The 26,649-nt window shown below is 43.7% G+C and overlaps 2 protein-coding genes across 2 annotated transcripts in view; both read right to left on the bottom strand.

Moving 5' to 3' along the window:
- The window catches only part of LOC149304921 (lysine-specific histone demethylase 1A), a 28,460-nt gene extending 24,578 nt beyond the window's left edge, over positions 1–3,882 (bottom strand). The window contains exons 1-2 of the mRNA XM_089479391.1: positions 3,472–3,882; positions 1,295–1,460 (exon numbers count right to left, since the gene is read on the bottom strand). Of these exons, the coding sequence (XP_089335517.1) occupies positions 1,295–1,460; positions 3,472–3,849 (544 nt within the window). The 5' untranslated portion in view covers positions 3,850–3,882. The remainder of the gene's footprint in view (positions 1–1,294; positions 1,461–3,471) is intronic.
- Positions 3,883–5,646: 1,764 nt separating this feature from the next.
- ZMPSTE24 (zinc metallopeptidase STE24) lies at positions 5,647–18,279 on the bottom strand. Its single transcript, XM_089478332.1, has 10 exons — positions 18,070–18,279; positions 14,590–14,736; positions 13,528–13,614; positions 11,842–11,958; positions 11,297–11,449; positions 10,487–10,628; positions 9,849–10,036; positions 9,514–9,618; positions 7,759–7,902; positions 5,647–6,550 (listed from the first exon to the last, which is right to left on the bottom strand). The coding sequence occupies exons 1-10, from the start codon at positions 18,199–18,201 to the stop codon at positions 6,326–6,328; spliced, it is 1,440 nt and encodes a 479-aa protein (XP_089334458.1). The 5' UTR covers positions 18,202–18,279; the 3' UTR covers positions 5,647–6,325.
- Positions 18,280–26,649: the final 8,370 nt, after the last annotated feature.

Genomic DNA, 26,649 nt, shown 5'->3' with positions numbered 1-26,649 from the left:
AAAAATCAAGTAGCAAAAGCCAAGGTATCTTTCATAAGATGATAATCTCTTCTCCCAATACAGAATGATAATTAAAATGCTAACATGTTGAGCAATTTGATAATAAATTAATGAAACATAAAGACTGCTGTACAGTTGTGTACCAGAATCATATATTTAAAGTAACCACTTGGATGCACTTTCAAGAATGGCATTTTATTTCAACAGTTCTCTTAAAGTCACTCATAGGTGGCATGGGTCTAATCTAAACAACAGGTCAAGTGTTGGAAGGCTACCAAAGGTCCATTTGGACTCCTATATAACAATGTCAGTTGTGAGAACTGCATGCCATAACAATGGATGCACTTTGCCAAGAATAAACAGTTATGCTAATTATGATTTTGAAGTAAACTTGAGTGTGGCATTATGCCATCAGTCAGGCTTGGCACAGTCATTCAGCACCACAGACATCATACTTTGAGCCATCTAGGTCTGCCTGGAAGAAGACAAGCCCTCCCTTCAGCCACCATCTTGAGGGAGAGAGAGATAGGCTAGCTCCATCAGGGCTAGCTTGAAGAAGAAGAGCCCTCCTTCCGGTCCATCTGCCTTGGTCCAGGCCTCAGAGGATTCCCAGCGATTGGGAGGCATATAAATAAATCCTATTATTATTATTATTATTATTATTATTATTTAGCTGGAACTGCCTTAGGATGTAAGCTTGTCACACAACCACTAGAAAGCTGTATTTCTAGGCACACACAGAAATTGCATTCGTTAATTTCCTCCTGAAACTAAATTTCTGGCATTTAATAGTGGAAGTGGAAACATTATACCAATATATATATATAGTAAAAACAAATATTTTATTAAGAAACCAGTAAAAAGAATCTTCATTTTAGATTACAAGTAAGAAATAAACCAATTTTATAAAGCGGTCCAAGAGTTTCTAGCTCTACTGCTGAAGAGCAAAAACGTACCTAGTTCCAAACATCAAAAACAAACTGATAAAAAAGGAGAGAAAGAAAAAAGAGTCATTCAGCATAACAATAGCAGAAAAGGTCATTATCTGCTGGATTCTGCTGCAATAGAATACAGAGAGAACGAAAGGTGAGATGCTAGTAAGCATGCAAAGCTTAAGTACAGTCAAGCTGTTATGGATGTTTAAGAGAACCCTGAGAACTTCAATGCTTCTCACGAGTGGCTTTTCACTGAAGTGTACCTCCTGGCACACTAGTCATTGTTTTATATGAAACGTATGCTGAACATTGGGAGGATGTGGATACATGGGGCCATTAGATGAGGACCTTCTACTCACCGGATGGTTCTTCTGGCTCACTTTCGTTCTCTTCCTCAGGAGGAGGAGGGGGAGGAGGGGGAGGCAGCTTTTTTTCTTTCTCCGCTTTAGCATTTCGCTCTTCTTCGGAATAATACTCATCTTCGGAAAGGTTGGCAAGGCTCTCATCCATCTCTCTATATTCCACCTGTAAGCAGAACCACCCATAGATCATCAAACTGGACAAGTAAATTAACGCAGCACAATGCAAGCAAGATTGGGGGGATTAAAAGCGAGGGGAAATGGGACAAAACAAAGAGAGAGAAGTTGACAGTTAAAGAGAATTGCCATATGTATAAAGCAAAGATATCAGTTTATCAACAGAGTAATCTACCAATCGTTGGTACACATCACCATCAACAATGACCCTACTTCAAAATGTGTTAAAATGCCTTCAATTTCTGTGCATGTATATATATGTGTGTGTGTGTGTGTGTGTGTACTACACATGTGTACAATACTGGATCGGAGAGGCACATCAAAACTGTTCTTTCTCCTTTTCTCATTTAGTGAACAACAAATCATTTTCATTAGTAATTGGATAACAATTAAACAGGTCAAGTCTTGGCGCAGAATTCATATTATAAACTAATTTGTGCTTGATGGTCATTATCATTTAGGAGTTTTGTCATTAGGAATATCATCAAATCATCTCTGTACAACGTTATTCTACGGTTTACAACCCACAAATTTCATCCCAGGATTCAGAACAATCCTAAAACAGGCCCATTGGAAGTGAACGTGATGTTATAAGAAAACCAACGAATGAAGAAGTCTTGATCTTCTTGAGGAAAGGATACCTTTTAAAAGCAATGAGAACTCACCATCCAACCAACGCATGCTGTGTTGTGACCGATCAAACTGTATTGCATTGCATCTCTTCCCACAAACACACACCTCCCTTTGTGGTTGAGTATGTACATCTTCATGAAGTCATAGTCCAACGCTCAAACCACTATCCCAGGCTGGCTCCATACACCTCCCTAGTGACCATCAAGACCTTTTTATAGCATCAGGTGTTTAATTTCTCCCAATTACCAAAAAGAACAGTAATAGAGTCCTTTTGGCTGGTGGGAGTGAGAGAGATTCTAGGATCTCAGAACATATACATGCATAGAATCACAGAGTTGGAGGAAACCTCAAGGGCCTCCAGTCCAACCCCTTTATTCTGCCATGCAGGAACTCTCAATCAAAGCATCCCCAACAGATGGCCACCCAGCCTCTGTTTAAAGGCCTCCAAAGGAGGAGACTCCGCCACTCTCTTGAGGGAATAGGCTTCTGCTGCTCCAGAGACTAGGACCCAGAGCGACGGATGCAAGCTCCAGGAAGAGATTCCACCTCAACATTAGGAGGGCCTTCCTGACAGTAAGGGCTGTTTGACGGTGGAACAAACTCCCTCGGAGTGCAGTGGAGTCTCCTTCCTTGGAAGTCTTCAAACGGAGGCTGGATGGCCATCTGTCAATGGGGATGCTTTGGTTGAGAGTTCCTGCATGGCAGAAGAAAGGGGTTGGACTGGATCAGGGCCCTTCTTGGAGTCTCTTCCAACTCTAGGATCCTATGGCCTGTTACAGACTGCCAAAATAAAGCTGCTTGGGGTCTCTTTGGAGGTATGCTGTTTAAATGATGCATGTGTCCTAAGGATTTGGAAGCTGCACCAAAGCTGCCCTCCAGTGCTTAGGAATGGAGTCTGGCTTTGGCGCGACCTCTGGACTCTTAGGACCCATGCATCACTTAAATAGCATACCTCCAAAGAGACCCAAAGCAGCTTTATTTTGGCAGTCTGTAACAGGCCCATGACATCTGGCGACTGGTCCGAGTTTCCTGCCCTGCGCACTGATAGCCCTGCTGTTCCTCTCTGACTGCTGCATTCTGGGTCTTGTAGTCCGGCGAGGCCCAAGCGCTGTCTGCTGGGGATTCCCAGAATGCCATGGGAGCGGAGAGGCAGCGCTATGGCGGCCAGCTAGGTCATAAGCCCAGGGTTCCCCATCCGTGGATTGAAAGTGGCACGCTTTGCTAAGGAGCTGTTTGTTTCAACGTGAGATGAGAAAGAAGGAAGGAAGGAAGGCCAGGTGGCGAGAGAGGACGCCTGGAGCAGCGGCAGAAGCGCCGCGGGGTCCCTGCTTTGTCCCTGGGGAAGAAGACGAGGTCCGGGGACCCACCTTGGCCCTCTTCCGGCGGCTGGTCCTGCGGCCTTCGGGCGTCTCGGCGATGCCGGCGGAGTCGGGGGCGGCGGAGGCGGCGGGGCCTGGCCCGGGGGCGGAGGCGGACCCTGCGGGCAGCTGCTCGCTCAAGGCCCCGGGCGGCGAGGCCCGCGGAGGCTCCTTCTTGCGGGGCGTGCGCTCCGAGGCCCCCGCGCCGCCTCCGCCCTCAGCGGGGCCCAGAGGCCCGGAGAGAGGCGGCGGGGGAGGCGGCGGCGCAGGCGGCACCGGGGCCTCAGCGCAGCCATCGCCGCCGCCGCCTCCGCCGCCTCCGCCGCCCACCGGCACCGACTCCGAGGCCGCAGCCGCCGCCAGGAGCTTCTTGCTCGCCGACAGCATCGCCTCCAGTCCCTCAGACGGACAAAGGCCGGCCGTAAAGCGACGGCAGCCCCGCCCACCGAAGGCCCCGCCCACCGACGTCAGGAGAGCCGGCGAAGCCCCGCCCTCCTCCTCTTCACCAGGTGCACTTTTGACCTTCGGCGGACGCCGTACTCTTCGCCATTTTGAACGGACTACGGCTCCCATAATCCCCTGCGCGGGATTCAATTGTGGGAGTCTGTGAAGAGACAAAAGCGGAGCAAGGGCCAAAGGCTCTCCCGCTTTGCTTTGCAGTTAATTACCACAAAACCCACACAAGAGCGAGGCCTTTGTTAACTTAGGCTGCATCCACACTGCTATGGAATTCTGGGAGTTGGAGTTTGTTGTAGGGCCCAGAGCTGGCCTCTCTCCCTCCTTCTCCTTCCCTGCTGCACCTTCTTCAGAGGAGCCTGGCCAGCGAGCGAGGGACGGAGAGGGGCTCCAGATGACCAGCTCCCAGGACATTCCCTAGGCCCCAAAACCGTGCAAGTCCCGGGGAAAAGGGGGACATGGCAACCCTATGACCCAGGGTCAATGGGAAGGCAAGGCAGAGGGGCAACCGTGGGGCTTCAAGCTTATCACACGACGCCAAACACAATCAGGGATCATTCCAGGGTTAGCTAAAGCTTCAGGTTTATCTATGACGCGACATCAAACGCAATCAAGAGCCCTCTTAAACACTATCAGGGATCATTCCAGGGTTAGGTGAATTCAGGGGGAAAGGATTGACCTAACCCTGGAGTGACCCCGGATTGTGCTTAATATCGCTCCTAATTGAAACCACATGATGGCCCCTGCGCTGCCTTCATATTGACTCAGGGATAGCTTCACATTTTGCTCGTGTGATAAGAGCCATCGCCCCGCCGTCATCTTTGCTCCACAGATGACAAGCAATACAGAACAGCAAGAGCAAGAAGCTGCTGGTCCTACTGCTACTTGGACCTCTGCCTTCTAAGCGCCTTCTAAGAAGCAGAGCCCTCCCTCCGGTCCATCCGCCTTGGTCCAGGCCTCAGAGGGAGAGGAGGACTGCTGGAGCTGACCCCCTTCCCCACCCGCTTTCCCTTCTCCTTTTGTGTCGTCTCTATTTAGATTGTAAGCCTGAGGGCAGGGACTGTCCAATTAAAAACAGTAATAATTGTAAGCCGCTCCGAGAGCCTTTCGGGCATAAATACCTTAAATAAATAAACTTAAACAGCTTAAAATTAAGGATAGGGATTGACATTAGGAATTGAATATGCACATACATGTACCTAATACATAACAGTCGCCACCCCATCTTTGTTCTCAGTGAACAAACCACTGGGGAAGATAAGAGAGAGAGAAAAAGAAACAAGCTGGAAATTCAAGGGAATGTCATAAAATGCCCCGTACGTTGCTAAACATTTTATCTTCTCAGACCAAGCTACATAGTTGTCACACACACACCCCAAATGTACCATCTTGCATACCTAAGGATATTAACTATTTCAGCATGGGATTTCTGTGTCTTAAGCTGTTCACAAGCAAAGTGTTTTTTCCTATATCAGTGTCACAGTAGGGAAACCTGTATACACTGAATTCCTGCCTACAAAGATATAACATTTTTAAAAGCAAGGGAAGATGATGTGAATGCTGACTTTGGAGATAAAATGTAAGATAAGCAGCCTGTTGGGCAATGGTCCTTTCCTCTCCACTTATGAAAGACAATATCTGAAGTTACAGTTACAACTTCCCTGGAGAATGAGACAAGTTCCAAACCAGTACTACCACAAACAATTTATGTAATGCACACACATAAGGTTGTTTATCAGCTGCAATTTATTCTCAGTCCCCCGTTAAGGGAAAAAAAAGGTGGCTTCACTCATCTCTGTAAAGTCTTTTTCTTATTCACTGCAAGTATGAACTTGAACAAAGTGTTTATTATTACTTCAACCTTCCCCAAGCTGATGCTCCCCAACGTGTCAGACTACACTATACCTCAGGATGATGAGATTTTGAGTCCAACGCACCTGGAAGACACCAACTTGAAACAGCCTGGTCCAAATGTTTGAATCCCAAATGATAAAGGCAGGGTAGGCTTCTAGTTTTGTTACCCCCACACATGGATGAGGTAGGAAAGCTAGAAGTTTCCTGTGAAAGAACACCCAGACACAGTGCTTAAAAGGTACAAAAGTCACATTCAAAGCTTTCAACAAATTCAAGCATGAACACTTCAGGTTCTGACAATTTATTTCCCCCTCCAGCTCTATTGTGATTGAGACCAATCTTATGCATTATATTTCTCCCAACACAGTCCCCACAAGGTTATTTCTCTTTGTTTAGTTGCAAATAGGATGTCTGGCAGCTAGTTTCCAACGAGGTGAAACACGCTTGTCTTTGTGGAGAATGGTGTGCTTGGGAGTGTGTATGTGATGCTTTTTAAAAACAGGAATTTGAATTTGGGATAGAAAGTCTGTCACTGAGCCAGGAGTTCTTTCTTTCAGTCTTGCTTAGATTCCTTCAGAGCTTGAAGTCTTTCTAACAGCGGAGGGTGAGAGTAATGCCACATTGAAAACAACCAGTCTGAAACGGGGAATCCAAGGTTATCTTTGTTCAGCTTGATCAGTGCAGAATACAAGTCTTTCGCCTTTCCAAGTTCCTTGGCAAAGGCATCAGCTTGAAATTCAAATCTCCTGCTTAATACAGTTAAGCAAAAGGAGAGAACCTGTAGGTAGGAAAGAAACATTAGTAGAGGTATCAAAATGCATTTCAGAATCCTCCAAAACCAATGGTTCTCAACCAATGAGTCTCCGGATGTTTTTGGATTTCAAATCCCAAAAGACCCAACTAGGATGACTAATGGTCATGAATTGTGGAATCAAAGGATCACAGATTTGAAAAAGACAACAAGGGCCATCCAGCCCAAACCCCTGAAGCACTCCTGACAGATAGCTATTCGGCTTCAGTTTAAAATCCTCCAAGAAGGAGACTACACCACTCTCCAAGGCATGTTCCACTGTTAGAATAAGTCTTATTCTTCCTACTGTAGTAGAATCTCCTTTCCTGTAGTTTGAACTCATTGCTCCGTGTCCTTATTGCTGGAGCAGCCCAAAACAAACTTGCTCCATCCTCAGGCATCCCCTCAAATATTTAAACATGGCTATCATGTCACCTCTTAACTTTCTCTTCCCCAGGCTAAACATACCCAGCTCCCTAAGTTGCTCCCCAGGTATGGTTATCAAACTTTTCACCATCTAGGTTGCCCTAGTTTTCCAGGAGGCAAAGACCTTTTCATTGAAACAGGATTTTATCTACCAACTGATTGTTGTTGATGGTTCATTTATCTTACGTTTCATTTTTTAAAATTGTTTTAACTTAGAGCTTGGTTTTAAAATGACAATGTAATTGTTTTTTACTTGCTTTCAATGTTATAGGATGGAATCCTGCTAGGGATTTATATCTTTGTAAGAAGACTTTCAACTGTGTGAGTTGTAACATCCTGTCCTGTAACATCCATATCTAGTAAGGGGCTGCTGTTACATTACTACATAGAGGAGGTGGCAAAGTGACAAATATGCATCAGGACCAATGCGCAACAGGATCCAGGTGCACTGCTCCCAATGCACATTGAGACACCAGCTAGGGAGCGCCAATGCACATCAGTAGAGCCCAATTGCATCCCGCTTTTATGAAGACCATTTCCCATGCATCTGAAGAAGGCAGCTGCAGTCCACAAAATCTGATGCCAAGCTAAACTCATTCATGTGTAGGGTGCCACAAGTTTTGTTGAAATTTAAATTAACTCAGGATCAAAAAATGCACAAATCAGAATACTAATAATTTCATCATGGAAATGAAGATTTAAACCAGTGAGGAAGCCAGTGGCATTTCAACAATGATTATTTAACTTTGAAATTCTGAATGGTACTTTACCTCGTTATAAGGTGAGAAAATAAACTGAAAGATGATTAAAAGGCCTATCAGAGTTGGCTGTGCGTCGTAGAATCCAAAGGCGGCAAAGAGTTCTTTTCGACTAATCAGCACAGCAAACAAGAAGAAACATAAGAAGGAGTTCATCTGGGAAGAAAAAAGAGAATATATCTCCTTAAATACTAATTACTTACTTTGTAGGCTAACCAAAGTAATGGCTTTCAGTACAAAATACTCCAACTTATTCTAAGCACAGCAGACCTTCAACATATCAACAACAGGGATGAGAACCTTTTAATGCTCAAGATGTTTTGGATTTTTATTGCCATCAATCTAAGCCCCAACATGTATGGGACTGTAAAATGTACTGCAAAACCTCTAACTCACAGGTACATGTGTGGCTGCCATCCTTCTCCACCCTTTTCCAACAATGGATAAAAAAACTAAAAGCTTTATTGTAAGAGCAATCAAAGCGGCTAACAACATATAAAATCATACAGAAGATACACAATATCCCTCTCTTAAAAAAGAATTAAACAATTAAGATTAAAATTACATAATCACATTAAAATCTAATAAAAATCTGATAGTCACAGGAAGAGTCATAACATAGCGCAAAAATCCATGGTATATGGAGTGATCATTATGTGGCCCAGGACTTATTCTGGAAAAGCCTGCCAGAAGAGATCTGTCTTGACCACTTTTTTAAAGGTGTCTAGGTTGGTAATCTGACGGATTTCATCCGGCAGGTGATTCCACGAACTGGGAGCGGTTACGGAGAAAGCCCTCTGGGAGGTAGCAACTAGCCTGGTCTTTAAAGGCTGCAATAAATTCCTCCCAGAGGACCTGAGTGTAAGGGGCGCATTATATGGAAGAAGGCGGTTCCTTAGATAAGTTGGACACAAGCTATGTAGGGCTTTAAAGGTGATAACCAACACCTTGTACTGTGCCTGGAAGCCAATAGGCAGCCAGACTTCAATATGGACCTAGCCCTTGAGACTGAAAAGCTGTAAACATTCTATAAACCTATAGGAAAAACAAATGAAATTAAAGAACTGCAATTCCCACTTCCTTAGACTGGATGGAAAAGGTAAATCTTAATTTCATTGCCTTATGTTTGAAATCTGAAGACCTACTCTTTTTCCAAAAAGCAAGTCACATGGTTCTTGATTGTTAAATTTTAATGGGAACGATTTGTTTAATGTGTTCTATCTGTTTGTTTTACTTATCGTAATTTTTTCATTGTTCTTTTGATGTCCAAACTATTTGGGGCATTTTGTAAACAGAAAGTCTGTGCAAAAATAATTTCAATTCAACAAACAAATTAAAGATTTAAAAGCAGCCATGTAGCTCAGGTTAGAGGCCAAAATATCCTAATGGCACCAGATCTTGGAAGCTAAGCAGGTTTAGTCCTGGTTAGTACTTGGATGGGTGACTGCCAATGAATATTAGGTGAGCAGGCTATATTTCAGAGGCAGGAACTAGCAAAACCACTCCTGAGTATTCATTGGCTAAGAACCCTACAAAATTCATGGAATCGCCATAAGTCCATTGGTAACCTGAAAGCACATATACACACAGAGCTCTGAGTCACCACTAGATTCACATCCAAAAACTTGAGCTTATGCTTATTTCTTTTCATTGCTTTCATACTAGAAGGATGAAGCTGACTTATCAGAACACTAGAGCCAACTTATTTTCTAAGCAAACACAAAATGCACATGTAGAACATAGGAAAGTCCCAGTATTTCTGCTCACCTGGCTTATGACAATATTTTTAATAGTGTGGCCAAGTTTCCAGTGGCCCAGCTCATGGCCCAGCACCGCCAAGACTTCTTCATTTTTGCAACCTTGCTTTTTACTCTAGAATTAAGGGGAAAGGAATGATATAGTAGTTATCCCTGTATGGGCTAAGACACTTGCTGCCATAATCATGACTGCAGAGGATAGGAAGCAGAAATAGTTATAGATCAATATGAACAGTAACTGGATCACAATGAATCCTTATCAATGGTACAATACAATACAGTAGAGCAAAATAAAAATAAATAAAGCAGACTAAAAGAAAAATATAATCAAAAAGAGATCCTTACTTTGGCTTTGGACTTTGCTTCGGCATCTTCTTCATTTTCTTCAGCTGTCTGAGTCTCTGATCCAGGTTCCTCAGAGCGTTCTTTGTTAAGGGCAGAATAATCTTCCAGGAGAGTGTCAAACAGCACTATACGCTTATTCTTGAAGAAGCCATAGAAATAAGCATTGCTGTGGGAAGACCGTTTGGAACCTGGAGAGGGAGAGCAGAGGAGACAGTTTAGCCACATTATAGAAGTAAAAAAACATGTCCTTTAATTTCAAGAACAAGTTTTATGGGAGATAGGCTGTATGAGTCCATTCTCTAGCTGAAATCATCAACTGATCCCACTCCATTTTGGGTTACCAGGGATGGTAAGGGGTAAAAGGAAAGAAACACTAGCAAGAAAGGATATGGGGAGAAAAGACAGTCCAGAGGGAAACACTATGGGTATTCAAGGGTTTTTAATTCTCGTGAAAGAACATGTTATTCTGACTAGTAAATAAATTGTTCCTGGTTGCTTGTGTAAGGGTTCACCATGTTTCCATGACCAATAGCTAAGGTTCAATCCCCAGAAGCACATAAGCAGAGAATTACTGTTCTGTTCACACCTAGATCGATGTTAGAGAACTACAAAGCCAAGTCCAGGGTGTTAACTCTCACCTTCTACAACATAAACCTTTGTCAGAGGAAAATTTATGTTCTTTGCCATCGCCTCAATATGCTGCTTCAGCTCTCCTTCAGGGAGTGGAATGAATTTATCAAACAATGGAGCAATGTAGTCTGCATAGATTGTGACAAGAACCTATTGTGGAATGCAGAGAGAGAGAGAGAGAGAGAGAGAGAGAGAGAGAGAGACCTTAAGCCCATTTATCCAGTATCATTTGTCCCTTGCAAGAAGTAATTTTATCTTTCTGGTCACAAATTTTAGGTCACATTCTGTGAACAGGGTGGGCCAAACCCCTTTAAAGCTGGTTTTGCTGCCACCATTATCACGTCAATTACACTGCCACCAAAACAAAACCTAAAAGTCAGCAGAGGCACAAAACCTAAAAAAATCTCCTTGTTGGTCAAGGTGAACAAGTGAGTACTTGAATGTAAGCTTGATTTGGTTGGTTATACCTACAGTGGCTTACAGCACAAAAGCGTAATTTAATAACAAAAGTGGGCAATTCTGCACCTTCCAGATTTCCTGGACAATAAATCCCACAGTCCTTATTGGCTACACTGGCTAGGTGATGAAACCTATACATCCAGGGGACACGAGTCTTCACAACCCTAGTTTAGTAAATGACTGTGCTCACGTAAGAAAGCCAACCATGTCACACTCTTGCACAGAAAACTGGAAGGAAAATCATGACTAGCAAATGGATCAGCAGGGAAAACAACCTAGGGACTAATTCAACCTCATCATCATCATTTAATAGTTACCCATTAAATAAATCTGGACACAGTCAGTCATCATGTACTCACCAAAGAAACTGATAAAGTGAAAAGCCATGCATAAATGAAGAAATAATCTCCGCCTATTTTGATAATGTAAAGTAGAAGTGATGTCACTGGCAAAAGGATGCACTGAGTCACGATGAATTTCTTGATCGCATCTTTAAAGAAGAATCCCAGAGTCTGGGGGTAAAGAAAGATAGTAAGGCAAAGCATCTGTAGCCAAGTATACAAACTACTTTGGATATAACCATTGCTGATATATAATTCTTATTTAATTCCTCTTTCCAATGGGACTGGCTAAACCAATCAGGAAGGCACCTTCCATTATTTGATACATCTGTTACATCTAAATCAATACCCTGACTTGTTACTCTCCTAGAAAGCAAGAAACATAACCCATGTCTTGTTTGGACTTATGGTTTTGGCTTGTTAGGAGAGCAACCAACATGAGATTTCAGTTTGAATGTAATGTTTAAAAAGTCATCAAAAAAACCACGGAACTATTTTTTTTAGAAAAGACAATGTGGAAGGAAAGTTATATTATTTGGCAACAAAGACGTACTACACAATACCTGCTGATTGAAGCCATGTTTTTCCTCAATGACAAAAGTATTATAGAGGCTCCAAGGCAGACCTGTGACTGCACTGAAGAGTGTAGCAAGCAGCAAGAAGACCAATGACTGAACGATCTATGCACAAGGGGGGAAATATAAATAGGTATTATTCAATTTAGATACAGAAAGCTGGTCACAGACTTAGTAATATTTACAACAGATTCATTGGAATTGATGAAATATGAGACACTAATGGATTCCAAAGAGTATACTCTTCAGTTCTGGAGGACCAACTTTGTTTTTCATTAGAACTCCAAAGTCCACACTGCACCAGTGTGTGGCTATCTCTGAGAACATGCTCAGCATGAGAGCTTATTTTCAGTACAGAACTGAGATCACAAGATACTGTATGTCACATAAAAAACAGGCCTAGTTTTCCTCGGGTTTCTTGACACCATAATTTAGAAAGGAGATAGGAAGCCTCATTTTTTTTTTAATTCCATCTAGTGCAAATTAGATTGATGTGTGAGATTTGTTCCCAGTCTATAAATACTAGAGGAAACTCCCAATAGGTACCTAACTCTGATGACCCTAGTGAAGCTAAAAATCAACTTTATATTTCAGCTGGTGCAAATTCTTAAACTGGATGAGACCCGCTACAGAACTTAACTACTATAACATGGGATGAAGCCTTGTGCGCATTGGTGTACAAATAGTATCGGGCCAGTGGTGATACCTGTTTTATACCTTATGTATTTCAGCGGAGAACATGGATGGCTTTCTTCTCCCTTTGTTTGCATTGGAAAGTATGAGAAGGAGCAGAGTGCTGGTTGGCACTTGTGAATACCAAGTTGAGAGCATATCTATCCTTGCTGCCTACTCCCTCTGCTGCCTCCTCTCTCTTACCCAAGCACAGAAGAGTGCAGAGTTAAACCAGAGGGGGGAATTCCCACTATCTCCAATTATCAGATATGGTGAGGATACCCTTCAAGCTGACCTCCATGGGTTGGATTTGCTTTGAGATCTCTGTGGGCCTCTGTCTCTGCTGCAGACAGGTAGATAGAAAAATTAGGCACTGATCTAAACATTTTCTCTAAAATCAGGATCAAGGACTTGCCCATTCCATGTAGAAGATGCAGCAAGCTTAGTTTCTGCAGCCCCAGGGACTGGGATGCTAACCGATGGATTAAAATAGCAAGAAAAGAGATTTCATCCAAACATTAGAAAGAACTTCTTGACTGTTCAACAATGGAATAGAGTGCCTCAGAGAGAAATGGACTCTTTCATCATTGATGAAATATGTCTTTAAGAAAAGGCTGGATATGCATTGCTGGGAGTGCTTTAGCTTTTATTTCTGCACAGCATAGGGAAGGCCATTGCAGTCTCTTCCAACCCTATGATTCATACCCAGGTTTCATGTAAGATAAATCTATACATGGCTTATTTGCCGGATGAAAGTTGCAGGTTCAGAGACAGAGCACATCTGAATACCAGCTACAGCAAAGCACAGGTGAAACAAGGCTACTTTCTTCCTGCCCTGCTTGTGGGCATGCTGGAGTCATATGGCTAGCCACTGTGGAAAACAGGATACAAGACTAAATGAGCATAAGAACTTAATAAGAGCCCTGATGAATCAGGCCCAAAGCAACAGTTTAAGAAGGGAGTAAGTTAGTATATCAGTGTTCAAATAACAAATGCACCTACTTCATACTCAGACCCAAAACCCGCACGGCTGGAAATATCTCCAGAGACAGACCAAAGGAAAGGAATTCCTCCACACAGAAGTATCACCTATAAAAGCAAAAACACTGCAGGGATCAGTCTGCTGATACAATTTCCCACAAAATACTATTAGACCTCCATTTTGGCAATTAGAGTTGACTTTGACTATTGTATCAACAATTGAGTTTGAGAGCCAGACTCATTTGGCAGCTTTATATTTATGTATTGATGTATTTATTTATTTAAACCGTTCATACCCCATCTTTCATCCCAAATGTGTTCAGAGCAGCTTATAAGCTTTAATTGAGAGTTCCCTACCCTCAGGCTAACAATGTAAATAAGGCAAGATCACAAGGAAATGGGGGTGGCAGGCTGCTTTTCTCTTTCTCAGAGGTCAGAGCAGTGGCAGCTAGAATGAAAGTAGGGCTTCTTGCCAGCTGTTGAAGCCAAGGCATGATGGAGCTGTCCGTGCTGCTCTTCTTTCCCTCAGAGGTCAGAGCAATGGCAGCTGGAGTGGAGGGAAAAGCCACTAATGGCAAGGCACAATGGAGGTCAGAACAATGGGCAATAGAATCTGGAGAAAGGGCACAACAGCTGCTTTTCTCTGTCTCAGACACCAGAGAAAAGCAAATGAAATGAAATGAAATAAAAGGCTAATGAAATAAAAAAGAACAACAGTGAAACCCCTGACTAGAAATGTGAAAACCCACAGAACAACCAAAAAAAGTTAAGGTTACAGGGCCAAGACTTTTAATATTAGGTATCACACAAAACACAAGGAACTTATACTGTGCTGTATAAATACTGTAACTAACATTACAGATTCTGGCAGATTCTTTTGGAATTTTAGTTGAAGATATTAAGGTTTTCAAGCTCCAGTTCCAGTAGATAGATTGTTTATATCATCTGTTGCAGGATTAGATCCAGCCTTGTGCTTCTTCTGCTGCTAAAAAAAAAGCCTTCCCAGTTTATTAAAAAGTAAACTACTTTACATTCTGAACCACTGAACACTGCACAAAAACAAAAAGGAGGGAAGATACTTACTGTGCCCTCAATCTCTGAGTATAGTCCTGACCAAAAGCTGAAAGCACTTTTATCCAATTGATAAAGGCGGGATTTTTCAAATGTTTCCGAGTCCATAATTGGCCCCAATTCCAGTGGGACATGGGTGGTTGTCCTGTACACAGTCCTCTGAAAAATTGGAAACACAGCAGTCATATTTGAAACATAGCATGCAACCTCTAAGAAGAAAAAGACACTTCCGCATGACACTGGAAATCCACTGCCCGCGAATCCAAAGATAGTTGAAACATGTTATGGTGATCAACAGGCATTCCATATCTATGAAAACAACACATGGGGAAATTGTGAAGTTTGATATCATTTTAGTATTATAGAGCCATACTAGGAAATTTCAGTGTTGGCCAAGGACTCCAGGAGACCATGGTTGGATGGTGGGAGATTCAGGACAGTACTTCATTACGTAGCACACAGTGAACAGCATATCTGTTGTTGCTGCTTTTGTGTGCCTTCTAGTCATTTCAGACCTATAGCAACCCCAGGGGGTTTTCTTGGCAGAATTTGCTCAGAGGGATATGCCCTTGCTCTGAATCTGAGAGAATGCAATATGCCCAAGTTCACTCAGTAGGTTTCAATGGCCAAGTGAGAGTCCGAACTCTGGTCTCCCAGTATCCGATTATGCACTACACTCTTCTAGTGCTGCTATTTCATTTGTATTACTCTGGCTGCCTCCTGTTGCATTCTGGGATTTGCTATTTAGGGAGGGGCATTTAAAATTCTCAGCCAGAGAACTCTCAGGCCTCACTGAACTACAAATCCCAGAATACAACAGAAGGCAGCTGAAGCAGTTCGAAGTGGAATAGGAGCATAGTGTAGTAATCTCCATAGTTGAACACTCAAACCAGTACATCTCCCTGACTCTCTAAATAGCACATAACTGAGGAATTGGTAAATGTGTTAATGGACATCAATTCAGATGGCTTTAAAGAAGGAATGAAACAAATTAGTAGGCCAAAATCCAGTGGTATAAATAAATCTTTCTTCCTCTGCCCATCCCTTCAGAAAACAAATGGTCCAAGGTGATTCCTAGCCCTCCAGAGCAGGATGCATGGGAAGGGGAGACTAGCAGTTCTGTCCTGGTTCTCTGCTAGCTGAGCTTCCTTCTCAGATGTAATAACCAGATTCTGGAGTGTAGCACAGAGTGATTTATTGAAGAATAAGAACAGCTGGAGATAACAGGCAACTCACTGACATAGTTTTTGTCAGCTCTGAATTACAACTGTCCAACTAGATATTTGTATAGGGTTTTCATTGGGGTCCCACCCAAGGGCTACCCAGCTAATCCCACTGGCTATTCCCTCGAGAGACTCCTGCTCTCACCAGTTTCCCACCATCATGTTGTTTGGGTTACAAGCTCTAATCAACACATTCCATTCTCACAGAACCAGTAGGCATTGTTTATACTATCCATGAGATATCTCCAGATGGTCAGCCAAGGGTCCAGACATGTCCTTCATCTCACAGTAATAACACACCTGGCTGCTTCTTACAAACCTTCTCATGGGTTACCAAACCCTCCTTCTCCCAGGCCTTAGTCTTACTTTCTCAGAGTCCCAGTTTACCTTGAATCTAATACGTTTATCAATTTACATTAACTATACTAAATATACCCACGGTCACAATAGGGTTAGCCCCCCTCCAATCCTTATTGCTTATACAGGGTCTTTATCAACGTCGCCATCTCTAATAATTTAACCAGTCCCTCATTAAAGCGTAACATTATCCAACATGATCTATCTTCCACTCTATGAGTCTAGCACAGTTATATACATTATCCAAGAAGACGCACTCTCTGGTGAAAGGCTCCATGGGTTGCATGGGGCTTGACAAAGTCTGGCAGAAGTAGTGGGATCCACTGGAAGTAAACCACTGGATTGTGGCCATGGAGTACCCATATTGTTGGGAGCAATTGTAGCTTACACTTTGTAAACTGCTTAGGGAGTGCTTAAGTGCACTGATAAGAGGTATAGAAATGTACTTGCTATTGCTATCAGTGATAAATAGTCATGATAGCAGTATTGGTTCCCAGTGTTGACTGCAATATGCCTCTCTTGCTGAAGAATACTAGAGAGCAACCAGGCTTTTATCTGATTGACCACCCACTCTTCTGGAGGATCTCAAAAGTTGGAGAACACCATTCTTGGCCCTGCGTAAAACTTTTTTAATGACAGACCTAAATAAATTTTGACCCAGGCCAGATTATCAAAAAAGGCTACTTATGATCTAAACTAGATAGCTGTGATTTTCATCCTGGAGTGTATCAACACTATATTGTTATTTCTTCCTAGAAATGCACCAGATGAAAGGATGGCTGGGCCCATTACAGCTAAGTATACACAGGAACGCAGCCTCATATTAGCAGCAACGCTGATGGACAGCCCTCCCAAATGCCATACCTTGGGAGAGAGTAGCGTGGGATGGTGTATTGTACTCAAGGGAGGCTACCTTCTGATCTCTACTAAACCACTGGTGTCTCTGGGTAAATCTCTCAGCCATATCAACCTTAGAAGGCTATTGAGAAGAGCTGCCGCTGGAAGAAATGTGGGTCTCAAAGTAACCACTAAGCCCAAAAACCTTTTTAAAGTACATTTACAAGCTCCATTCATCTGTCTATTTCCTAACCCTTTTAGCTGATGTCTGTTGCTAGTCTATGGCAATGGCTTTCATACTCCATCCTCTGAAGAAGTACTCACTCCGAATCTCCTGCTTCGTGACACGGACCTCCGCTACTAACAGCAAGTACGGACTCAGAGAGGGGGGCACTTACTGCCTACCAAGACACCTCTGGCTGCTAAAGATATACAAACAGCAGCGACTCCCACAATCCGGTCTTCCGGATGTTCTGGACTCCAGCTCCCAGAATCCCGACCGTTCGCCAAGAGGTCTGAGGCTTCTGGGAACTGGAGTCCAAATCCCCCGGAGGACCAGAGTTTGGAAACAAGAGAGGTAGGGACAAGAGCCATTGACACTGCCTTACACTCAATGGAAGGAAGAGGGACTCGGGCTGCATCCACGCTGGAGAAATAACCCGGTTTGGCACCGCTTTTAACTCTTTATCCGGCTCAAAAGGCTATGGGATTCTGGGAGTTGGAGTTTGTTGTGGGGCCCAGAGCGGGCCCTGGCTCAAGGCTATGGAATTCTGGGAGCATGTTGTGGGGTCCAGAGGAGAGCCTGGCTCAAAAGGCGATGGGATTCTGGGAGTTGGAGTATGTGCCCACAACGAACTCCGACTCCCAGAATTCCATAGCCTTAAGCCAGGGCGGTTAAAGCGGTGCCAAACCGGGTTATGTCTCCAGTGTGGAAGCAGCCTAAATGTCCTGTCCCCGTTTCTGAGGCTCCAAAGCTAGCCCTGTCCCTGGGTCCTTAGGCCAGCAAGCGAGAGCCTCCCGCGGGCAACCGAGGCTCCCTTGGTCCGGAGGAAGGGCTCCGTGTTGAGGGCCTGACCTGCCGCCAGGCGAGCAGCGCCTCCCAGAGATACACGGCCCAGGAGAAGAGGAGCACCGCCAGGAAGATGCGCCTCTCCGGAGGAGCCTCCGCCCAGAGATCGCCCAGCGACGCCGACGACGCCGACGCCATGCTCCCGGCCCAACTGCCGCCTACGATTATGACGATGACACCGGCCCAGCCATCCCAGGAGGACAACTTCCGCCGGAAGTTGCCTTCCTTTGTTACCCTTCCCAGTAACGCCCCCTTGCGTCACACTGACGCTTCTTCCGGGTTTCCTTCATAGGGCCGCTCTAGGAATCTCTAGGTCCTCCAGGGCAACTCTACTTGCCGGAAGTTGACCATAGAGTTGCGCTAAATAAACTCCTAGACAAAACAGTTCTCTAGAGAGGCATCCACACTGGAGAAATAACCCGGTTTTATATCGCTGTAACTTGTTGTCTGGCCCACTGCTATGGAATTCTGGGAGTTGGAGTTTGTTGTGGGGCCTAAGGCCCCACAACAAACTCCAACTCCCAGAATTCCATAGCAGTGAGCCAGACAAGTTAAAGCGGTTCCAAACCAGGTTATCTCTCCAGTGTGGATGCTGGCCATAAAAGCCTTCGGCTTCACATCCTTCTCTAGGCATTTGTCATTCATCCCTAAGGCCAGCAAATGTGACCCCTGTACTTCTGGTCCCTCATGATAGTAGGCAGACCTCAGAATGGAAGAGGTTGGAAAACTAATAAGTCTATACAAGGAAGATGTGTCCAAAACCTACGAATATAGGAGACAGATTGTGTCAAACGTTGGGAATAATTGTGTCCCTATTCCCCTTTTCTCCCTTATGGCTGGTTCCAAAGATAGCATCCTCTAGGATCTTAGGCTTTGAAGGGACCACAAGAGCCATCCTTCCCTCACCCATGCATGAATACACAACTCAAGCGCTCCTGGAAGATGTCTATCCAGCCTCTATAGTTTTGTTGTGGGTTGGCCATGTTCTAGAAGGGTTTCTTCCTGACGTTTCGCCAGCATCTGTGGCTATGGGCATCTTCAGAGAATGCTTGCCTGGATATTATACACACACACACACACACACAACTTTTTCCAGGCAAGCATCCTCTGAAGATGCCAAAGCCACAGATGCTGGCGAAACGTCAGGAAGAAACCCTTCTAGAACATGGCCACAGAGCCCCAAAAACCTACAAAAAACTATGGATGCCAGCCATGAAAGCCTTCGACTTCGCATCCAGTCTCTGTTTAAAACCTCCCACGAAGGAGAGTCCACCACCCTTCCACACAGATTGTCCTGCTGTCCAGCAGTTCTTACAGTCAAGACGTTCTTCCTAAAGTTTGGGTTAAAAACTCTTCTAATTTGAATCTGTTTGTGTTCTAGTCTCTGGAACAGTAAAAAAAAAAAGGCAACAAAAACCAAGCTTCCTCCATCTTCTTTGTTTAAAGATGATGTAGTGATTTGAACGTTGGACTACAACTCTGGAGACCAGGTTACGAATCCCTGCTTGGCCGTGAAAACCCACTAACTGACCTTGGGCAACCCACTCAGCCATCAGGGTTGCCTTAGTATCACCATAGGTTTGAAATAACTTGAAAGCACACAACAAATTACATGCACAGCCATAGTGACTTCAACAAATACTTGGCATCAACAATACTTGATGCCTAAACACCTGAGAGCCTTTACTTTAGTACAATGTCATGTTCTCCCTTCAGCTGTTCTTGAAGGCCAATATAAGAAGACCTCCTTCTCAGACTACGTCCATGTGACTCTGGCCAAATAGAGACAACAGAGAACATACTACTCCAGTGCTCATACTACAAAGACATCTGCCTCAGTCTTATCTCTCCTCTATTGTATAAACATCAAGGACACACCAGTCAATTTTACACCTCTTTGCTGCTTTCAGACACCAATCCAGATATAACATGTTGCCAGATTATGTGCAGCTGCAGTTAAAATCTGTCAGGCAATGACCTCCGCAGTTGGCTAGTATTAATCTTGCCTTGCTTCACTGGATTTTAAAAGGATATTTTAAATACTGTTTTTAGCCCATGTTTTTACTCTATTTTTACCTTGTTTTTGCCATTATCTTCTTTTATTCTGTATCCCCTTACTATGACTATAATAAAGATGAATGGAACTGAACTGAAAAGAGTGCAGTCATGTCACCCCCTTGGTCTTCTCTCCACCAAGCTGAACAAATCCAGCTTCAACCTTTCCTCATGTTTTGTTCCCCATACATCCTATCAACAATAACAATTATTACAGGCAGAGCTTATTTCAGACGTTTCCCCCTAAGACAGAACTTAACCTTTCTCTAGTCCTGACCACCTCAGACAAAAACATGACCATTGAAATCTACAAACAGCTGGACAAATTCAACAGGAAAGAAGAAACATTGAAAGTAAACAAAGTTTGGTTGCCAGTCCTGAACAACACTAAAATTAAGACTCGGCACAAGCAAATGAAGACCACCCAAGGTCAGGGGGTTCCCCTCAGACAATGGATTACTAATTAAATAGACACACATATCCTCCCATCCTGAGGCCAAGTCATTCAACAACAAAGCAGCACACAGATTTACATGTAAATCACTTCCTTCTAACCAAGAATTACCAGTTTGGTAGACGAAGGGAATGCTATATAGTATATCTTGATTTCAGTAAGGCCTTTGACAAGGTTCCTCACGACATTCTTGCAAACAAGCATGTAAAATGTGGGCTAGACAAAGTAGCTGTTACATGGATTTATAACTGGTTGACTGGCCAAACCCAAAGGGTGCTAAGCAATGGTTCCTTTTTATCCTGGAGAGAAGTGTCCAGTGGAGTCCTACAGGGCTCTGTCCTGGACCCAGTGCTATTCAATATCATTAATGGCTTGGATGACAGTATTAGGGGCATAGTTATCAAATTTGTAAATTACATCAAGTTAGGAGGAGTAGCTAATACTCTAAAGGACAGGATCAAAATTCAAAATTGCCTGAATAGACTAGAAAACTGGGCCAAAGCTAACAAAATGAAATTCCAAACAGAGAAATGTAAGTAATGCAATTAGGGCAGAAAAATAAAATGCACAGATATAGGATGGGGGACACCTGGCTGAACGAGAGACTTATATGTGTGAAAGGGATCCAGGAGTTCAAGTAGACCACAAGTTGAACATGAGTCAACAGTGTGATGCGGCAGCTAAAAAGACCAATGCAATTTTAGGCTGCATCAATAAAATTATAGTGTCTAGATCAAGGGAAGTAATAGTGCTACTCTATTCTGCTTTGGTCAGGCCCCACTTGGGATATTGTGTCCAGTTCTGGGCACAATTCAAAAAAGATGTTGAGAAACTGGAGCATGTCCAAAGGAGGGCAACTAAAATGGTGAAGGGTCTGGAAACCATCTCCTATGAGGAATGCCCCAGGGAGCTGGGGATGTTTAACCTGGAGCAGAGAAGGTTAAGAGGTGATACAATAGCCCTGTTTAAATACTTAAAGGGATGCCCTATTGAGGAGGGAACAAGCTTGTTTTCTGCTGCTCAGAAACTAGGACCTGGATCAATAGATGCAAGCTACAGGAAAAGCGATTCCACCTCAACATTAGGAGGAACTTCCTGACAGTAAGGGCTATTCGACAGTGGAACACACTCCCTGGGAGTGTAGTGGAGTCTCTTTCCTTGGAGGTCTTTAAGCGGAGGCTGGATGGCCATCAGTTGGGGATGCTTTGATTGAGAGTTCCTGCATGGCAGGAGGTTGGACTGGATGGCCCTTGTGGTCTCTTCCAACTCTATGATTCTATGATTCTATGGATGACACAAGATCTTAAATACTCACTGCTTACTTCACTCTTTATTAAGTTGTTTAAGATCTAAAGAACTGATTCCCAGTGGGCAATACATCCCCTTGGGTCAGTGGAAAGACCCAGTGGGCAGTGAGGGAAATGGGTCGGGGGGAGGGGTGCGCAGGAAAAAAGGGGGGGAACCAGCGGCCATTAGGACCATGGTGGGGATGAGGGCTGCATTAAATTCCTTTTCAAGAGCCCTTAAAAGCATTGCACAACAGTGCTGATAGCTTCATGTGATAGTGTCTCCCATTCTTTGCCTGCCTGCAAGAACTCACTCACTTAGCCACATCTTTAACTAGTAGTGGTGGTGCCAATTAGGAAATTATTGCAAGGCTTGGGCTCAGGACATCACTTCTGTGGCTTGGAGCGGGAAAGACTGAAGTTAGACCACATGGCTGTGGGTGAGAACTGGAGGCAAAAAGGGTATTTAAAATTTGGGACACTGCTTAAGCTGTGTAAGATATGCCAGGACTTGGTGTGCAGGTTGGATACTCCACCACAGTCCGTGGCAGCATATTCCACAGTCAAACAACTCTGTCAGGAAATGCTTCCTAAGGTTGGGGTGAAATTCTATTCCTGTAGTTTGAATCCACTGCTCCGTGTCCCAGTCTCTGGATCGGCCAAAAACAAGCTTGCTCCATCCTCAATATGACACCCCATCAAATATTTAAATGGGGCTATCATATCATCTTTTAACCTTCTTTTCTCCAGGCTAATAATACCCAGCTCCTAGGTCGCATGGCTTCCAGACCTTTCACCATTTTCGTTACCCACCTCTGGGCATGCTTCAGCTTCTCAACACCATTTCTGAAATTCATTTTGTTAGTTTTGGCCTAGCTTTCTAATCAATTAAAGTCATTTTGAATTTTGATCCTGTCCTCTGGCGTGTTAGCTACTCCCCCTAATGTGGTGCCATCTGCAAATTCAGTAAGCATGCCTTCTATTCCTTCATCCAAGTCACTAATAAAGATGTTGAATAGCATTGGACACAGGTCAGAACCCTGTGTTACCCAATGATCACTTCTCTCCAGGATGAAGAGGAGACATTACTGCACTCCCTTTTAAGTTCAGCTGGTCAACCAATTACAAATCCACCTAACAGTAGCTTTGGCTAACCCACATTTTACTAGCTTGTTGGTTAGAATATCATGGGGGACTGTGTTGAAGGCCTTCTGAGATCAAAATATGCTACATCAGCAACATTCCCTTCATCTACCAAGCTGCTAATTTTATCCAAAAACGAGATGAGATTGGCCTGGCATGACTTGTTTTTGACAAATCCATGTTGACTTTTTGCACTCCTAAATTCTCTCAGACTCTGTTCAATGGTCTGCTCTACAATTTTGCCTGGTATTGAAGTCAGGCTCACTGGGCAGTAATTGTTTGGGACCCCCCCCCATCTTCAAAAATGGGGACATTTGCCCTCCTCCAGCTTGTTGGGACTACTCCCGTTTTCCAAGAGCACTCAAAGATTCTCCCTGTGGTTTTAATAACCTTGGATCTAGTTCATCTGGTTCTGGAGACTTAAATTCATTTAGATTAACCAGGTATTTCTATACTACCTCTTTACTATTTATTATTATTATTGTGTTTGTTTATATCCCACTTTCCTCCCAATATAGGGACTAAAGGCGGATTACAAATCGAAAACAGTCCAAGTTAAAACACTATAAAATATGCAAAGTACAAGTTTAAAAAACAATTAAACCCATTAAAAACATTACATTATTAAAATTTAAAGTTTAAAACTCTTTTAAGACAAAAACAAAACAGCATGCCTGCCATGCAAAAGCCTGGCGGCACAGAAACATCTTTCCCTGCCGCCAGGAGGACAGCAGGGATGGAGCCATCCTGGCCTCCCCAGGGAGGGAGCTCCAAACCCTGGGAGCAGCCACTGAAAAGGCCCTTTCTCTTGTTCCCACAAACGCGCCTGAGAGGGCAGTGGGACGGAGAGAGGGGCCTCTCCTGATCACCTCAATGTTCTCGGAGGTTCATACGGGGAGATACAGTCCTTCACACTTATTCTGTGCTGCATTTCCTCTCGTGTCCTCTGCTCCATTTCCCGCAGTTTCATCTCTTTCCCTTTTGAGATAAGACCAAGGAAAAGCAGCTGTTGAGCAGTTCAGTCTTTCTCTGTCTCCTGTTAGCATTTTCCCACCTCATTAATGCAATGGCACTACCCTTTCCTTCTTCTTCCTTTTGCTATGGACATTTTTTAAAAAAACCCTTTTTACCATTCTTAACCTCTCTAGCAAGCCTGAGCTCATTCTGTGCTTTAACTTTTCTGTCCTTACCCCTAAACATGCTATTTGTTTGAATTCTTCTTTGGCAATTTCCCCCTTTTCCCATTTCTTATACATCTCACATGTAAAACTTAGCTCCGTTGAAAAGAACTTAGTTCTTTAGTCATCCATAATGAACTCAGTTCTTTAGTGTGTTTCCTGAAACACCTCCTATTTTTCCTCCTCACTGGAACTGTTTGCAAGTGTGCCTTCAATATCTCCCTTTTGAAAAACTCCCATCTGTCCTAAATATTCTTCCCTTTTTTAAAGTATTCATGGCCATGGGATCACACCCAGTATTTCCCTGTTTGTGAAATCAAGTTTTCTAAAGTCTAGAATGCATGTCTATGCTTGGCTTCCCCATTCGACTATATCACAAAATCCAGGAGAACCTGATCACTCCCACCTAAGGATCCCACCACTTCCACCCCACTAACCAGATCATTCCTGTTGGTTAGGATCAAATCTAAAATAGCTGATTCCCTTGTTGCCTCTTCCACCTTTTGGACAATTAAACTGTCTGCCAGGCAAATAAGGAATTTGCTGGACATTAAATTTTCGGCTGAGTTTGACTTCCAGCAAATATCAGGATTGTTGAAATTACCCAGCACTACTACATGTCTCCATGTGTGTGTTTGTGTTCTAGAAAGACGTGATTCAAAGTCTTGAATTGGGGTGTGTGTAGTAGGCTTCCACAATAACATGCTTGCTGTTTCCTTCCCCTTTTAAGTTTTATCCATATGCTCTTCACCTGGTTTCCAGGATTTAAGTCCTGGATCTCTTCACAGGTGTAAACATCCCTGATGATACCCCTCTATCACTACATTTCCAATCATGAGACTCATCCTACCAGGTTTCAGTGATGCCTATTATTTTGTATTTGGTTTGCTGTGCTAGGAGTTCAAATGCATCTTATTTCCCATACTCTGTGCATTAGTCTAGAGACATCGAAGACCACAGGACCATGGTGGCAAACCTATGGCATGTGTGTCCTCTCCGGCACACAAAGCCATTTGGAGTTCACACAGAGAGAAGGGAGGACGAGGGAACAGGTGCACGCCTGTTCCTCCTCTTCCCCTGCTCTCCCATGCCTTTAGCTGCCTTTCGGGATACAGCTGAAAACCCAGGAGGGCAGGAGGAAGAGAAGGGACAGATGCACACTTGTCCCTCTTCTTCCCCCTCCCGCCCTCCTGGGCCTTTTGCTGTCTCTGGGGAAGTCCCGTCCCCAGAGCTCCTGCCCCCTGGAAGTCCCACCTGGGTAATACCTGGTGCCAGAACGCCTTTGAATTTGAGCACTCAGTCCCTAAAAGATTCGCCATCACTGCCATAGGACATTCCCCCCTAGCTGCCTATGTACAGTTTTCCCCCTATTTGCCTTGCTCCCTCTAGTTTGACTATTATCTCCAGTTTGACTATTATCTCCAGCTCTTGCTTTCCAGAATACTGTCTCCTTTCCCAAAGTAACTTAGATTAAAGCTCTCCTGATCCAATTTTTGATAAACACATATGTCAATGATAGACAGCTATGGCAACTGGAATTGAATTACTTCTGTAACAAAAGAAACTTGGTAAAGAAAAAACTGCTTAAAACAGAAATGCTGCTGACTCAATGATCTTGGACTTTTGAGAAGTTTTCTTGCCTGTTTAATATGCAAAAGTGATGTTGAGATAACTTCTTTCATCTAGCAATGGGAATTAAAGACAATTCTAAGAGGTACTGCCAATCAGTGCAGGACCACAGTGACCAGATGGGCTCCTCTGGAAGCAGGCCGCTGCCACGGTCCCATATAGGACCGTGGGAGTAGCGGCTTTTCACCGCTCCAATTTTGTGCCACTTTTCCCTGCTCAGTGCAGCTTTTAGCCGTTTTACGAGCATGTGTCATCTGGATGCCTGCCCCCCAAAGCCAACACTTTTTGCCTGTCTGTTTCAGGCTGTAGTTATCTCTAGAAAGACTTGATGGAGAACCTGCCAAGGCATCTGGGTTGGCACTTGGGTAGTGAGCTCTTCCTGTGATGTCTAGTATCCCGACTCCAATCCCTGCATCCTCTTCCTGTCCTGAACCCCAACATGCTTGACTTCTCCTCTCCCATTGCATGGCCACATAGTTCAGTCAGAGGGGAGGGGGAGAAGGCTCTGTTAGATAGGGGAGGAGACTGAAGAGGGATAACAGATGGAGAAAACAGCAGTACAGACCTTTTTTAAAAAATAGAAAAAAGAGAAGGTCTAAAGAGCACTGCACAGGAAATCTCTGTAAGCTCTTGCCATGAGATCTGAGGCAGACACTAGACTGGGAAACCAAGAGGATCATCCTTCCAGCACCCTATGGAAAAATAATGCAAGAGCACTGAATGTGTTATTGCTCAAGGAAAGGGCATATTTTAGTACGTTAATAGGATTTTTTTAATTAAAAAAATAGGATCAGCCTTATAAGTCATAAGAACTAGTTAACCATAAACATTTCTGGATAAG

This window comes from Sceloporus occidentalis, unplaced genomic scaffold (assembly GCF_023333645.1).
Source record: "Sceloporus occidentalis isolate IW3139 unplaced genomic scaffold, rSceOcc1.0.p SCAF_13, whole genome shotgun sequence".
Taxonomy (NCBI): domain Eukaryota; kingdom Metazoa; phylum Chordata; class Lepidosauria; order Squamata; family Phrynosomatidae; genus Sceloporus; species Sceloporus occidentalis.
This window is presented reverse-complemented; position numbering and strand designations above follow the sequence as displayed.